This window comes from Empidonax traillii, unplaced genomic scaffold, assembly GCF_003031625.1.
Source record: "Empidonax traillii isolate 1590-97213 ecotype Southwest subspecies unplaced genomic scaffold, ASM303162v1 scaffold429:size503459, whole genome shotgun sequence".
Classification (NCBI taxonomy): Eukaryota; Metazoa; Chordata; class Aves; order Passeriformes; family Tyrannidae; genus Empidonax; species Empidonax traillii.
Window position 1 is genome coordinate 264,702 of NW_020955622.1, and position 16,664 is coordinate 281,365.

The 16,664-nt window shown below is 45.2% G+C and overlaps 2 protein-coding genes across 4 annotated transcripts in view; one reads left to right on the top strand and one right to left on the bottom strand.

Moving 5' to 3' along the window:
* MACROD2 (mono-ADP ribosylhydrolase 2) overlaps positions 1–16,664 on the top strand; it is a gene marked incomplete at its 3' end in the record, with an annotated part of 239,041 nt that overhangs the window by 88,801 nt on the left and 133,576 nt on the right. The window lies entirely within an intron of this gene.
* On the bottom strand, positions 796–12,878 carry FLRT3 (fibronectin leucine rich transmembrane protein 3). Of its 3 annotated transcripts, XM_027894480.1 has the most exons (3): positions 12,846–12,878; positions 4,657–5,414; positions 796–3,547 (listed from the first exon to the last, which is right to left on the bottom strand). In XM_027894480.1, exon 3 carries the CDS (start codon positions 3,499–3,501, stop codon positions 1,552–1,554), a length of 1,950 nt encoding a protein of 649 aa, XP_027750281.1. In that variant the 5' UTR covers positions 3,502–3,547; positions 4,657–5,414; positions 12,846–12,878; the 3' UTR covers positions 796–1,551. The 3 variants fall into 3 exon arrangements, with proteins under 3 accessions (XP_027750281.1, XP_027750283.1, XP_027750282.1); XM_027894482.1 differs by lacking the exons at positions 4,657–5,414; positions 12,846–12,878 and adding an exon at positions 4,514–4,650 and having other exon boundaries at positions 796–3,338; XM_027894481.1 differs by lacking the exons at positions 4,657–5,414; positions 12,846–12,878 and adding an exon at positions 4,514–4,618.

The window sequence follows — 16,664 nt, forward strand, 5'->3', positions numbered from 1 at the left end:
AAAGAGTAACTTCTGAGTGGGGTTTCTTATCAGCGCACTGCAGAGGCGCAGCGCGATTTAGAACTAATTTTTCACCTTAATTCACGAATAAGACCAGTATTTTTCATAGGTACGTTACGAATGAAAAAGTGGGTATTTTATTATTTCCTTTTTTTTTTTTTTTCCCTTTAAGTTTTTTTTTTTTTCAAAGCTTGATACATGGCAGCGTTGGATCAAGGCACACACAAGACTGGCCAAAGGGCGTACAAAGCACTTTGGTTCTTTAGTTGAAGAAACAGAGTGATTATGGCAACAAAGAGCGGCTCGGGGTTTAAACATGAAATAGCTCATAGTCCAGCAGGAAGGCAGAAAGAAATACAGATTTATCAAGGAAATTTCTGGAAAACTGTGACAGTAATGGGCAGTATTCCTGACTGTAAAGGCAGTGTCCTGGACACAGACCTGTACACGCTTTGGAAGAGCTGCATTCCCAGCTGTCTGCTCACCTTTGGGACTACAGTTTTTGAGACCTTGCTTATATTGCCTTGGCTTTCATCCTGCTCTCTCTTCTCCTGAAACTGCACTTTCAGCCCTTTCTCTGTTCAGAGCAGTTTCAAAGTGTTGTCTCTCTCCCTGCCCTTTCCTCCCAAATGCCTGTGAGCATCCATCCCTGTTTTCGCTGCAATACACAGACCACTGGCTTTGATAACCAAAAATCTACGCCTAAACTCTATCTACCCCCTTGGTTTGTAGAGCCTAGCACTCTATTTTGGGGGGTTTTTTTGTTTTGTTTTTTCTTCCCCCTCTCGTTTTATAAAATTCCTTGTTAGGAATTCCACTGTTTTCTTCTAGGGATCAGTTATTTTTTATTTTCTTAACACGTGTCAAACGCTTCAGTCTCACGCATGTCATCGCCTGGATTTTTGCTTTTAAATTGGATTTCACCATTTTTGAATGGATATATATCCAGACAGCTGATATTGCCCATTACTACACACATTTTTGTTTATTGAATATTGTCGTGGTTTACAGATTTAATAGACCCAACATGGAAAGTCCGGTGAGTTTTTGCAACCACTTCTTGATCTTCCTGATTTGCCCAGGTTCAACATTATTTTATTGATACCAAAGTGAAAAATGGCCTGTGCTTACACTTACAAGGATCTCAGATGAATGTTCTGACTGCTCAACACGGCAAGAAAATTCACTTTCACAGTCAACAAGTCATCTTACTCAGTAGAACACAAAAGTTAAATGGTCTGTAACTTCAATATTAGCAAGGAAAATACAGTACAAATTACTAAAAAATACTAAAATATAGAATTGTGGTCAGGTATCCCCACTACATTAATCGCAGCAGTAGCCTGAAATTTGAAACTTTTAATAAAAAGTTCTTAAATATAAATTATATGGCAAATGTACAGTACATTGCTTTGTCAGTCTTTTAATCCAGTGTTTTGCAGTAGAACAGCAACTGTTAAGTCAGTCTTTTCTCGTTTTTCTTTTAAAAAACCAAAACAAACCCAAAAAAACCAACAAAACCCCAAGCAGTCTTTCGTGTCCCTCTCAGTATCATGAGTGTGAATGATCTGAATCTGGAATACCACTGTCTCTGTAGCTCCTGTTACTACTGCTTTCACTGTGGCTGTTCTTGTACAGGTTCATGCCGTTGGGCGGGAAAATGGTGTGTATTACAAACTCCTCCTTCGACACCTGGTCGTTGGTGATGGGTATCATCTGGAAGGACGTCTCCCTGATTTCCAGGATGGAGTTGTCCTTCTTGGTCCCCGCTTCGGCGTAGTCGTCCTTTCTCCGGCGTCCCTTGCTGTAGGCGCAGTTCCGGGAGAACAGGGAGCCGTTCCTGTGCACGTACCAGCACACCAGGGCCAGCAGCGCGATGGCCACCAGCGCCACCGCGCCGCCGATGATGGCGGCCAGGGGCAGGCTGGAGTTTTTGTAGGGTTCCTTCTCCTGCTCCCGGTTGAGGGTGGTGGTGGGGTTGTACATCTTGAGGGGGGCCGTCTCGGTCTCGATGCACTCGGGCGTCTCGTCGGAGAGATAGATGTTGCTGGTTTCCATGGGAACCATGCACACACGGTACGGCGATTCCGGCTCCAGGGCCGTCAGCAAGTAGTCGCTCCTGTCGCCCGTGACTATGGTCTCAGTTATAGATCCAAAGGCGGGGCTGTGGCCCATCTTGAGCCAGCTCAGTCTCAGAGCCGTCATCGGCAGTGCAACTTTCCAGGAGATGTGGATGGTCTCCGTGCTGACGGATTTCACAAAGATGGTGATGATTTTGCGTACCGGGCTCGCCGTGGTTCTGTAGTTTTTGTTCAGGTTGGGAGTCTTGACGTCGGGTTGTTTGGTCACGGACACCGGCCAGTGGCCCTGGGCCGGGTACAGCGTGTTGGGGACCGTGGTGGTGATCGGGATGGTGCTGATGGCGCCGTCGTCCTTACAGTCAAACAGCTCCGCGCTCAGGTCCTTGATGGCCATCCCGCGCACTTTCTCGGGCGCCTGGCACATCAGCCCGCGCACGTTCACTTTCAGGGGCAGCGACTGCAACCAGTCCCGCACCCACTTCATCTTGCACCCGCAGTGCCAGGGGTTGTTGCGCAGGAAGAGCTGGGTGATGTTGTCCAGGTCGTCGAAGACGCCCTGAGGTAAATTGCTGAGGTTGTTGTTGGACATGTCCAGTCGGTACAGCTGCCGCAGGTACGAGAAAGCGTTGGGTGGCACGCGGTTGATGTGGTTCTCTTGGAGGTAAAGCTTCCTCAGGTTCGTTCCCGGCAAATTGACCGGCGCCGCTGTGAGGGAGTTGCGGACCAGCGACAGCTCTGTGAGATTGACCAGATTGACAAAGACTTTATCTCCCAGTCCGTGGTTGTTCAGGAGATTTCCGTCTAAAACAAGGCGTTTTAGGTTTGTAAGGTCTTGGAGGGACAGCTCAGAAATGGTGGAAATGCGATTATCGTCCAAGCGCAGCTCTTCTATGGTTTTAGGCAAACCCCAGGGGATGGTGCTGAGGTGATTTCGGGAGAGGAAAAGGAGCCTGAGATAGATGTTGTCCCGGAAAGCTCCATCCTCGATGCTAACGGCGGAAACGGAATTATCATCCAAATGCAGTTCTTCCAGATAAGGAATTTTGGAAAGTGAATCATAAGTAATGGTCCTTATATTGTTCTCCTGCAAATGCAGTTCCTTAACATACTTAGGGAGGTTAGTGGGGAATTCATCTAGGCTGTTGTGGTATAAATATATTCTTTCCACCCTAAGCAAGTTCTTCAGTTCTGAAGGAATCCCAGCATTATTTATTTGATTGTTCTGAAGGAAGAGGGTGGTTGCATCCTCTGGGATTCCTGTAGGAATAGACGTCAAATCGCGATCATTACAATATATGAAACCCACATCACAGCGACAAACTGAAGGGCATGGCTTGGCACTAACAGAACAAGGTGCCATGTCAAGTAACAGCCCTATTTTAGTCCAAACTAGGAAGATGCTCCAGGTTACACTAATCATGGTCAGGAATGATGAGATTTGTATACAGTTCTGATCTTCAACAAATCTAAAAAAACCAAACAAACAAAATTATCCAGATCATCAGTGGAAGAAACTGCAGTGAAAAAAATTCAACATTACAGAAGATATCTGAAACACACACATACACACACACACACACACAGACATTAAACCAAAATTCAAGCTCACAGACACATTTTGCTTTCTTTTTCTTACATCAGTAATTCTACCACATCTTGTACTAATTCAATTAACTTAATAGGTTATTCTGCAAAGTGACTGAAAATAATGTAATTGAGTATGCCTGATCCGTGAGTTGTTTTGCTTAAGCAGGAAGGCTCTTCTTAAGGATTCCTTCACATTTCATGCATACAATCTTTGTTCACAGATACCAGATAAGTACAGAGTTAAGAGTCACACCAGAGTTCAAGTAAATCATTCTATATCTGAAAGATAAGAAGTAATTCCTAAGCCAGCTAACTACCCCAGGAGCCCTCGAGTGAACTATAAAACCCTTACCAAACCCACAAGTCAGCGGTAGCTATTTTGGAGGCCCCAAAGAAAAGCCCTAATGGCAAAGCAGGATGGGCAGAGCAAATAAGGAAGGGCCAGCTAAGCCCTTTTTCCCAAGGCCTTCTGAGTACTCCACGCCACGTTGTGCAACTCCCAAACCCCGTGGCCTCCTTCGCTCGGTGCTCAAGCCAGGAGTGTTTCGAAAGGTGAACGTTACGATGGGTAGAGAGCTCTGCCTTTCTGGCTGGCTGGATGAAGCATTTCATTACATGCTCAATTTCATGTTTAAATATTTGTCATTCTCAAAAGTCTTCTTTACTAGGCGGCACACTAATCAGAGACTATTTGGCGGGTTTAACCACGTTTTCCCATCTTATTAGTAGCATAATAGAAATTAACTCTTGAGACTGAGGTTGTACTTTGCATCGGTAGTGTGTTTGTACACTGAGCTCAGGTGATTAGCATTTTTATAGCTTTTAAGACAACATAATTCAATTACCATTGTAATTAGGGTTGTGAGAACTCCTGCAAGATGACCTGTGCATTAAGCAGTGTCACGACCTTTCCTCTTGTGGGTTCATATATTAATTGAACTTTATTCTCCGAGGCACGAAAAGGAAAATAAATTAATATTGATCCTACCGTATTTAAAGGTACGAGTAAGTTTTGTGCTTGAGGTTATCCAATAAAGGAATGTCTGTCTCTCCAGTCACTCTCAGGGTTTACTCCATGGAGCAGTTCTGTCCTTGGAGGTGTTTACTCAGATGGTCCCTGTTGGTGGTGTGTGTTCCCTGGCTCCTGGCACGGCGCTCAATGAGCATTCCAACCAAGATTTATCATGGTACATAAGCACACCAGGCCAGGGCGTAGAAAAGCTTCAGCTTCCCACTATGTGTGTCCTCGTGTGAAGTCTGTGAATGGAGAGCCCCTTTTGTTTGGTTTAATGCCTTTAGCAGGAGTTACTTCCTTTGTAACTCTCACAAACTCTTCTGTGCAGCCGAGCAGTCGGAGGAGGCAACTTCAGCACCCCGTGATGGAAACCATTCATTATGCTGAGGCTGGAAGGGTGGCAGCCTCTTCAGGAGGGCAGGGAAGGGTCCTTTTTCCTATCCACAACCATCCAAGTGTGACCTTTGTACAGTAGCTACATCCCAATACATCCACTCCTCTTTGGGAGAACCGTTTTCCGACTTTTGTATTTTTAAAGCTTCCTCCAGGTTTGTAAATGCGGGAAAGGATTCCTCCCGTGCTGCAGGAAGGCAAGTTACTCTACCACAGAGAAGTTAGGTGGTCTTCTTCATTAAAAAAGAAAAAAAACAAAACAAAAACCAAACACACAAGAAACTATTTCCTTCCCAGAAAACTCCCCTTGGAAAGCTTTCCTCGAACTCTTTAATTTCCTGCAAAAGTAAAAACAAAAAAAATTGGAATTAGTAACAACTTGTGGGCACTAGAACTAAGAGTTGCATCCCCTGAACCTTTGACTTGCACACCTTGTTGCCCCCAAACATTGGTATTTCAGCTAAATACAAACATATTGCTGCTTAGTCTCGTGCTGGAACTGTATTTCCCCTTGTTTCAGTAGGAAAACAAAGGCAGAGAGTAACAAAGTATTGGGAAATGATGTTTCCTACCTGCTGACCAGTGTGATGCCTCCTGGGAGGAGGCTGAAATGGTTGCTTGCTTTGTGCTCCTGGTAAATAGAGAGAAATGATGATGATCCTCTCCCTGGTTTCAAAAGTGAAAGGAGCCAATTACTGCTCAGGAGGGACGGGGTGAAAGGGGACGTGTTTTGGCTAAAGTACTGTATGAGCATTTCCCATTTTGCACCGTGCTGATTTGGAGTCAGGGACTGGCCAGGCATCTGCATCAGCTCTTTGGCAACAGAGACACATATGTGGGTTTAGTCTGTAAAATTCCAGAAAATAAGAAAATCATTATCTCTTTTGTTTGTTCATGTTTCCTAAAGAGTTCTTACTTAATTTTAACTGGGTTTTTCAACTTGGGCTTCTCCCTATCACTACTGCAGAAAGTATCCAGCGAGATAGCACTCTGTGTCCCCCGAGAGCCTGCAGGCAGCATGTTTGAAATAGAAGTGGTTAAATATGAAACTTCAAACAAAATAAAATAATCCTGAACGTTTCCTCGCTTCTCCCTTTGGTGACTGCACGTCTGTCCACAGCACAAGCCTTGGAAATGCTCGTCAGGAGCAGCGTGCTGAGTAAGCCTTGCTGTGCTGCCTCTTCCTGGGAGTAAAACTAGAGCAGCTTTTGGCCCTTCATAAAATATTCAACCCAAACACAAACAACCCAAGCTCAGTTTTTTAAAACTGCCTTTTGCCATTTGCGGCAGGTCCGTCACGAGAACGGATCAGTCCCTGCTCCTGCAGCAACAGGAAATCTGCAGGGATGCAGAATTACTGAGGTAGAGATGCTGCTGCTCTTTTTTCACAGGAAAAAACATGAACTTAAAAAAAAAAGCAAAAGCCCCACGTTTCAGAGATGGTTTGAGTGCCCAGCGAGGGAAGGGAGAAGAATCCTTTCCTGTGCTGCTGCAGCTCCTCTGAGCTTTGTTTTCTGCACCTCGTTTTCAGCCAGTTGTGCAGTGAAAAAGAGGAGCTCAGAATGAGAGACCCCCACTGTGGCATAAATATTTTAACATCGTGCTTTATCCAAGGCAAAAAACTCAGTCTGTGTGGCCACATTTTAGACTAGAAGGCAGTGCATGTTTATTGGTAACTTATGTAATTGGGGTAAATTATATAATCATTACAAAATGGAACAAAAAGCTCTGTATTCTTCCAGGGTCCCTTTTTCTCGGGCTGTGTTACTGAGGTGTTTGGGGAAAGAAGGCCAGGCCCCTATTCCTGAAACTTTGAAATAAGCAGCTGCTTAACAGCTGTAGACAAAAAAAAAAAAAGGTATCTCTTAGGACCTAATGAGAAATCGTGACAGAAGGCATTTTCTGGAAGGGCATTGTGAAGCAGGAATATAAATCCCTTGAATAGGCCTTTGAAGGCTACAGTAACTTTTAAGTACTTAAAATCATAAATTTCCTTTAGAACTCCGAGCTGTAAAAAACTTGTTAGTATTAAGTAAAAGGTTGGCTCCAGTATATGCATACATTATTACCTAGATCCATGCACACACAGAAAGTAACTTCATTTGTTTTACCTTTCTAGCACATAAACTGTTTCCTCTGTGCTCCATTTGATAGTCATCTCTTCATTTATTGCCACTATTATAATAGCAGTAATGTGGAGGATTAAAATGAAAGCACTAAAGCTCATTAAGTTCCTGGAATTTTTTTTCTTTTTTCATCCCTCCTCTCTAAAAATTACGTGAAAACAAGGGAGGGGGGGGGAAAAAGAAAAGGTCTCTTTGGAGAAGAGGACACTGTTTCAAAAATGTGGATTAAGACTATACCCCCCACTCCCTTTTCTAAACTTAGAATAGTTTTCTCCAGGTCTTGATTGTTTGATATCTCGCACTTCCCTTTTATAGCTCGAGCCAGTAGCTGAAAACAATGTTTTTGCATATCAAAGGCTCCAGTGATCTGTCTACAGAGAAGAAGGGAATCCTGCTGCCATGCTCCAACTTTCCCCTTCTTGAGCTGTCTCTAAATATTCCCTGACACCAAGTCATTAGAGCTGATCCGGGGAGGGATGAAAAGAAAAGTGACCCCCACTGGTACAGACACTGTGTCCAGGTTTCTGCACCATCAGACTGGGAGGCTTCATGGACACATGGTTTTGAAAGGAGCCATTACTTTTGAACAGAGCAGGTTTTAGAAAGTCTGGGCTAAAATCAATTTTTAAATGCAAAAAATCACCTTTTTTTTTTTTTTTTGGTAACAAAAGTAACATCAGAACAGCAGCTTTGTTTTTGTTTTTTCTTTTTTTTTTTTTTTTAGCTTATCTTTAATGACGAGTTGAATGTTTTCCTGAACTTTGCTGAACCACATGGTTAAATTACTTTTCCCGGGAGTGTGAAAGCAAGGGAATTACCAGAGATAGTGGGTGATGTGTGAGCCTTGCACGTGGACTTATCGCTTTGGCACAGCCAAGCAGGGGGGGCACCTCATTTTAAAATGTTCAAAGTAATTTGTGCTAGACAAGAAAAAAAATGTTCCTAAGAAGAACATGGCATTTATGCTGAGGTCTGGAGCCCAGCTGCACTCCCTGTCCTGTAGGCAGGCAATGGCATAACAAAATAAATAGTTTTGGTATATTTGACAAGCCGAGATACTTTTTTTTTTTTTTTCTTAAAAACGATGTCAAAGATATCTTTTCTTTCCCAGCTGTGAATAAAATCAAGACCTGCCTCACTCGAGGTCACACAAATGCTTATTTGAATTTCTAATCTACCTCTGTGTTCTCCAGCTGGAACTCTGGTAGTCCAGTGGCTCCCTTCTGACCATCAAAGTAACAGGGGGAAGGGAAACCCCTCGGTATTTTTTAGGTTATAAATAACAAAAGTGTCATTTAAAGTCACCTTTAGAATATACATACTTGACAAGCCAAACAATTTGCCTAATCAGTGTACTTCCATTCCAGAGCCGCCTCTGTATTTGTTTGGAATCTGAAATGTATCAGAAACACAAAATGTGCTTATTTTTCCAAATACTTGTGAAGTCTCCCCACTGCTTCTAATGCCACTTGTGCTTGCAAAGGTCATTGCTGCTGCTTAAACAGCTCCACCAACTTGTTTTCTTTTTCAAAAGAAGTTCCACCGTGCTAATCCGGACTTTAAAACAATGCCTATACTTTGTTTTCTTTAAGTGTATTACTCAGGGTTAGTTGACAGTGACAGCAAAATGCTTTCTAAGCACCCTGTCTAGGAGCTGCAATTTCCACGATCATCGTATTTCAGGAAGGTGCCCCAGTCTTTTGTTTGGTGCTGGGCGAGCAGGAGGTCCTCTCGCTGTCTTTTCGAGGGGGAAAGAATGCAGAGGAGTTTGTTAAAGTGAGAGTGAGCCCTGCAGTCAGGTTGTGCCTCTGCCTGTTGGTGAAATTTGGTTCATTTTAATTTTTTTTTTTTTTTTCCTGCTGGAGATGGTTTTATTTCCTTGCAAGAAAAGTTGCTCCCCTCTCTTGTGCAGTAGGAATGTAATAGGGCTTTTGCCTTTTTAGGTCTAACTCAAGTGTCTTAAAAAATGCAAATTTTTATGTGATCTTCCCTCAAACGCAAGTGAATCTGACTTTAGGAATGGATCCTGAGTGCAGGCTTGACTCCACACCTAAGATCAGCCAAACCAGTATTTGCTGTGGAGGATGGAAATGAACTCAGAGTGGTTTTCCCTTCTGAAGTTTACTTCTAAAACCCTGCCTTAGTTTTGAAGATGCTGGGTTGCGAAGACCCAGACTTTTGTTACTCTGTTCCCACTCACTCTCTTGTTTTGACTCCTCTGCTGCTGCAAAGGTTGTGTGTTAAAAAAGCACTTTGAGGGGGAGTCTTCTGCAATGGCTTTCTGCTTCGTGTTTTAGTGCTCTTTGAGTTTAGCCAATTATGGCTTCTAGGTTTTCTTTTGAGAGCTGCTGCTGAGGTAACTCACCCAGGCTTTAAATAAAAGAATAGGGAACAAATGCTGCCATTGTTTCAAGGGGGAAAAAAAAAAATCTATTTTTCCCCCTCTCTTGACAAGTTTAGGTAGAATTATACCTGATAGGGAGTTCCTGGCACAGAACCCCAGACGTGTAAAAACGTTACTCTGACACTGGATTGAGTTTCACTTAGTTTTGTTTCTTTCCCCTCTAAAACAGCTGTTTGCTCATCTCCTGATTAATAAATGCGCTCCTTTAAAATTTAGGATTCTTACAGCTCCTGAAAGGCAGAGAGCAGACTTAGTGATGATATAATATATTTACTGAGCACTTTTCCAGATTCCTGCCCTGAGTGGTGTTTGCCTGCTCATTAAAAATAAATGCGAGCAATCTCATATTAATTCTTCTGTGCATTCCTGTGCTTTGAAGTGATGAAGTGAAAAAAAAAAAAAAAAAGAAACATAAAACAAAATTAAAAACTTGAGGGCTAACTAGCCATTAGCATCCATGTTTCCTGCTGGAAGGACACAAAGATGGCCATCTCCCAGCTGAAGCCACTTCAAATAACTGCGGTGCAAAGTTCGCAAACTCCAGCACTTGCTTGGATTAGTCACCCAGCCTTACACAATGTCAGACAACTTCCAGCTACCGGTGACAGAGGAGAAATTAAAAAGAAAGGGGGGAAAAAAAAATTTAAATCCCAACAAGCCAGAAACTCATCTTTATTCGGTCCTTGCTGTAAAGTGTATCCCACTTTATTTCTGGAGATTGAAGCTCGCTGCGAGTTTACTACAGAGTTTTTTTGCCCACTGGGGGGTGGTACACGCTACAAAACCTGTGCTTTTGAAGAGCCACAAGTCAGATGTTTTTTTCTGCTGTTGTCCAGTTTTCTCTGCTTTAATTACAACAAAGTCTCCCGTGGAGAAAAACAGAGGCGGCCTCCAAAGGAGGGAATTTAAAAAAAAAAAAATAAAAAAAAATCACTCTTTCACAGAGTTTACAGAATTTCCCATGCTGATTGTATTAACTCTGCAGTATTTATCTGGTTGTTCTCCAGTTAAAATGGTATAAATGCACCAGAAAAAAAAAAAGAGAATTAGCATTTTAAATATATGCCAAGGGCTGTCAGTGTTTTCTGGTGTATCAGAGGAGCACAGAAGGCAGGAAAAAATACAGCTTTTAGAAGTGATTAAATGTGGATGGCAAAACAGAAAAGCTTGATAGCAGCATGAATAGAAGGATTAGAATAACCTCGGTATATTTTAAGGTAATTGGCTTTCTGTAAACCCAGGTATACCTTTTGTTTATGAAATATTTGAAACCTGATCTTAAACAGGGCTGTATTGTATGGGCTTGGAATAAATTAAAGGAAACTTGAGGGTGGGTTTTCTTTTGAGGGAGGGAAGGGCACTGAAACCTCTCAAGTATGACCTAATGTGTGGCATATATTGACAAGGAAAACACATACTGATCTTTCTGTTCTATGGCAAATAATTCTTGTCTTTGTGCACTTGAATTGACAAATGCATTTTTCAGTCTAATTCAAAGAAATGTTCATTAAGACGCCGTATCCCCAGGCAATAGATAGTGAGCATAATTGATGCTTCTATCTTTTTTGGGCAGTATATTTTAGACAAGGAAATTGGGGTCAGGATAATGAACTGTTTTTTTAAAGTCTGAACATTTTGAGCCTCTTCTTGCTCTGCAGAGGAAAAGTATAAACGATTTACATGGAAATGCAGAGCGTGAATCTTTTTTTTTTTTCTCCCCCCTAAGAGGCGATGAGAAAACGCATTCAGCTGCATCCGTGCTCTTTCACAGGACTGAAGATTTAATTGTAAAGTAATTCTGCATTTCGGTGTGAATCTGGTGCAGAAAATACTCCCCTGTACTCTGCGAACTGGCCAGAACTGATCCCTTGCAGAAGGGGAGCGACTTGCCCTGAGCCCAAATTAACCACCCGTCGCTAAGAGCATTCCCCGAATTAGTTAATCACAGACACTGGCCCTGGCGTTCGCAACGCTCCTCTCTCAACTTCGCCTGGATGTGCCAGGGTTGAGCTCAAACCCCTTTGCGGTCGGAGAGATTAAAATTGAGGCGACCTCAAAGAGCAGGGCTGAGCCAGAGAGGCAGCTGTCTGTGCAAGAGCTGAGCTTTTATTCACCGAGGGGATGAGCTTGGAAACTGAGCAGCAACCAAAAAAAAAAAAAAAAAAGAAAGAAAACCCAACCCAACCAACCAACCCCAAAATCACAGAGCTGTGCCTGGATGCTGAGAGCTATGGCAGATGCTGGGAGGCAGGACGGCTGCGCTGGGAAATGCAGGGAGAGAGACGCGGGCTTCGCCTGAGCAACTAAGTTGCAGCTCCTAATTGCGTTCGAGGAAATGGGTGAAAAACAAAGGTTCTGACACATCCAGCAGTCGCGAAATGGTTTTGGGGGTCAGAATCAACGTAGAGATGAATCGTGCACAGGAGCGAGAGGCGAACTAATTATTTGCGAGCCATCTATAAACGGAATTTTGCTGAGCTCCTACGAGGGCAGGCGACCACTTAATACACCGAAAGCAGCTGAAAAGTTGATTAAAACTAGGCGAGGACCTATGGAACGGCAGGGGCATTTACCAGCCAGCTCTCCTTCCCACGGAAAGTGGGGCGTCGGGGCGGGAATCGGGGCCTGTTGCATTCCTTCTTCCAGTGCAACCATTTTGTTGCCCATCTCCTCGCCCGCAGACTTTGTGGTGCGGGGGGGGTACAGCGCTGCGCAGGGGCTTTTTTCTTCTTTTTTTTTCCCCCTTTTTCTTCCCCCCCTAAATAGATGGCAGCACGCAGGGAGGGATGCGTGGAAGGAGGGATGGAAGTTTCCAAACCGGGGGAGAGATGCGGGCTGCGGGCAGGAGGGTTCCCCCCCCCCCGCCTCCCTTCCCCGTCCATCCGCGCTGCGCCGCGGGGGTCCCGCGTCGCGGGGAGCCGGCGCTGCCCTGCGGGTCCCCCCGCGCCGCGGAGGGCGCGTTCGCGGCTGCTCCTTCTGGCGAGGGGGCAGCGCCGGCACCGCACCCGCGCCGCGGGGAGCGCCCCGAGAGCGCTGCGGGCAGAGCCAGAGCCTCCGCGGGGTCCGGCAGGGCGGGCGGGCTCGCTCTGCAGCGCTGGGAAGCGGCTGGTGGGATGCGGGAGCCGCGTCCCGCCGCATCCTCTCCTCCACCTCCTTCCTCCTCCTTCTTTCTCCCTCCACCTCTGCGACCCGCGCAGCTCCCGCGGAGCGGGGAGAAAGAGCGGTGATGCCGCGCTTACCTGGGGACGGGGCGCGGGCGCGGGGCGATGCGGTGGCGGTGCTGTGCTGTGTAGCGGTGCGGTGTGAGCAGGGAGCGTGTCCCGGCGCGGTCGCTGGATCTGTGTCTGGCTCTGTCCCTGTCCCTGTCCCTGTCCCTGGAGCGGGCTCTGCGCTGCCGGCGGGGCGGCCGCGGACGGAGCCGGGCGCGCGCGCCCCTCAAGTCGCGGCGGCGGCGGCGGAGCCGCGGGGGGCGGGGCCTCGCGTCACCAACGGGGGGCGGGGCCGCAGCTGTGGGGGCGGGGCCGGGAGGGGAGGGGAGGGGAGCGGGGCGGCCGCCAGGGGGCGCGGCAGGCGGCGGCACGGCCGGGCCGAGGCGGGCTGGGGCGGCCGGGGCGCCTCAGAGGCGCGGGGGGCTCCGGGGAGCGTTCCTTCTTGACCCTCCTTGAAGTTTTGTTTCTCCTCCGCCCCCCTCCTCCCTTTTTTTAATTTTTATTCCCCCTTTTTGTCGTGGTGGTGCCGCTGTCGGCCGTGGCGGGAGCTGAGGCGGCGCCCCTTCATCCCCTCCCCTGGTTCGTCCCCCCGCGCCCGTTTCGGTGCCCGGCGTTGGGCTTGGGCTGGTGACCCTCCCCGGTTCGTCTCGTTCTCCACCGCCATTGGGTCCAGGGACCCGTGCGGGTCACGAGTTGAAAAATATTGAAAAATAGATAAATAAAAGTAAGTAAGCAAAGAAATAAATAATTAAATGTAAATAAATTCGTATATTCCCTCAGCCCCTGTAGTTGGATGACCGGGAGCGCTCCTGTCGCTCCTCTGGCGTCTCCCTGCCCATGAGGTGCTGCAGGCGGCAGCTTTGGGGTGTTGAAGGGTTTTCCTGAGACGTTTGGTCCTGTTTGGGATCAGCGGGTGGGTAAGAGCTGCCTGGTTCTGTGCTCAGCCCTGGACGGCCCTTTCTAGGAGATATCTTGTGGTGCCCGACAGGACTGAAGTTGAGGGGTGTTGGGGCCTGGCTGACGTCCTTAGGGAGTTTTTTCTTGAAAAACAAGTTTTCTGTCCTCTTAACACAACCAAAAATTACTGGTGGTCATAGGGCAAGCTAGAAAATACCTTCCCCAGGTGTTTTTTCCTAAAACCTAATTCCCTATCATTCGTGGCTTACAAGGACACAAGTAGTGTTGGCTTTGGCCAATGAAGTTGATGTTTCCATTGGGTTTTCCTTAAATTTTCCATCAGAGCGGGATTTCCTTCACGGCACTCAGCCTCTGCCTTCGTGAGCGTCCTGCTCTCTTTGTCAGCAGTGCACAGGTGATCTTGGCCACCTCCTGCATGGTTTTGACCAGTGCATTGGCCAGCACAAGGAGCCGATATCCGGGAGAAGAGAAACTCCCAAAAACTGTCTTCCCTGATCCCAGTTATCCTCCAGTTGTGCGTTTTGCTGCCATCAGAAGACAGGAGAGCTCCATTAAGTTCACAGAACACTTGACTTCCATAAATCCTATGGAAATTGCCACATAGTTGCACTTTCTGTGCAAAGTTTGAATACTTCAGTTCCTGTTGTTTGACTTTTAGGAAAAGCAAATGAAAGTATCAAACCTCATTGTTTCTCGAGAGGAATGTTAGGAATTTTTTTGATGTATTTGGCATTTAGGTGTTTGAAATGTTATATACCTGCTATCTTTCTTCGACTAATTAGAAAAAAAAAAATAATTCTGGATCGATTTTCCTTGGCAAGGAGGGAAAAGAGATTTTTTTTTTTTTCCTCTGTGTCACTTCAATTCTAATCTTTCCCTGAGGAGAGTAAGAACTAATAACAAATTGACTTCAGGTTAAGGTACAAGTGTCTGTATTGACAGTCCTGGCAGTGAGCTGTGCCCTGACCAGCTCAGGATAATCAGCTGTGTTGCATATACCTCTTAATGCATATATATAACATGTTACATGCATGCAGTGGATACATATGTACATGTATTATACAAACATGGGGAGGACTGGTACTACAGCGTGCCCAGGTCTTGCCACGTGGGACAGAACAGCGATTTGAAACGCTGCAGATATCCTGGGGATTTTTTTTTTTTCCTTTCAAATGAGATTCTTTAAAGATGAGAGCAGTGTTTTTACAAAAAAAAACGTTGTGTATTTGGTATTTCTCATGCCTGACTTAGATGCATTAGTGAACAGATTCCAGGGTTACGTCGCTGTGCCGTGTTGCTGAGCCTTAAGATAGATCTGTGGGATACTCATAAAAGATGTATATGGTCTATCTCTCAGCTTAATTCCAAGGCCAGCCCAGTGCTGATGGCATCATTTAGAAATTACGCTACGTATTCCCGGAGAATTCCAAAGGGCATGTGAGAAATAATTAGATTTTACCAGGTCACAGCTGCTCTGGAGCACTAAAAGGTCTTTAATATGCTGTAGCAGCAGATTTTTGACTGCGTTCTTTTATGTAAACTCCGTAAATATACTTCTTGAGGATGTGGGTAGCCTTTAAAATACTTTCCACAAAAAACCCCTGTTGTACATGGAGAGCTGGACCACGTTCTCCATCTTCTTCCTAAAGTGTAGAAACCCATGGCCTCTTGAATTCCAGGAGAATGGAGGAAACTCTGCTAATACGCATGGAGTTACTCATATGTTGGGAATAAAAATATGAATATTTAACACAGACGTGCTGAAGCCGAGGAATATAATGAGATATTTTAATTGAATTTCCGAGTTAAAATATTCTTTTACCTGTATTTTGTTTATAGAATTAATTAATGCTCATGACACCGAGATTAAAGTTCTCGTCAGACCTATAGGGAAATTACCTTTCGGAAGACGTGGTGATCTTGTTAACGCTTCATGGGCTGAGAGAGTTTGGAAGGTGTCGGGTGGGAAATTCAGAGTAATCACACTACATAATGCATCTCACAGAAGGTTAATGCCAGTTTATAACGCTGCACTTGGAAGGTGCTGGTAGGTCAAGGTGATAATGATGATGATTGTTTCTTTTCCCTGAGCATCCTGATGTTCTGATAAGAATCAAAGATCTGGGAACTCCCTCAGCCCAAGGTTGACCTGAATGGCTCTGGCTGTGACTCGACAGCAGTTTTGGATATACTTGGTCCTGCTGTGGATCCGGTTCCAGTCAGAAAGGTTTCCTGGCAGGACATTCACGAAATGATGAGAAACCAAACACAGTGATCGGGCGGTGAAGTTGGAGCTGAGATCACTCACCCTTGGTGCACAGGGAGAGAGCTTGTCTTCGAGCACCAAAACTGGAGCCTTGCTTCTTTGAGCTTCCCAAGGATGGATTTCTGTCAGATAAAGCTGAGAGTAATAGTTTGATATTCAATGGAATAAGCTGAAATGAACGTTAGTGGGTTTTAGCTTTAGGCTTTTATCGGGTTGTATTGATTTTTCAAAGCAAGCTGTCCCAAATCCAAGCTGGGCATTGGCTGATTTGTAGAGACATCTAAGGAAAGAGGACACTATAATATATGAACTTGGGGATGATGCATGTCCTATAAGGTTTCCTGGTATTGACTAAGTGCAGTTTCTCAGCAAACACGTATTGCATTTTATATTCGAGTTTAATCTTTAAGCCATCTGAACCATTTCAGAATTAGAATCCAATTTGGGATGTATTCCTTCCGAACGTAAATGCCTGTCAAATTCAGCTTTCAGCATTGTGTATGTACATAGGGTACCCTGTCAAAGTTGGTGCAGCAACTCTGTATCAAATGCAACAAAAATGGGAGTGCAATCATTTAGCTAGTCGAGCTAAAAAGGTATGAAGGGTCTAAAACGAAATGCTCTTTTAAAATTCACTGGGCTCAAGAGGGCTCCTTTCTTTTCCC

Coding starts and splice junctions, on each gene's coding strand:
- FLRT3 (XM_027894480.1), bottom strand. CDS start 3,501: ATGATTAGTGTAACCTGGAGCATCTTCCTAGTTTGGACTAAAATAGGG.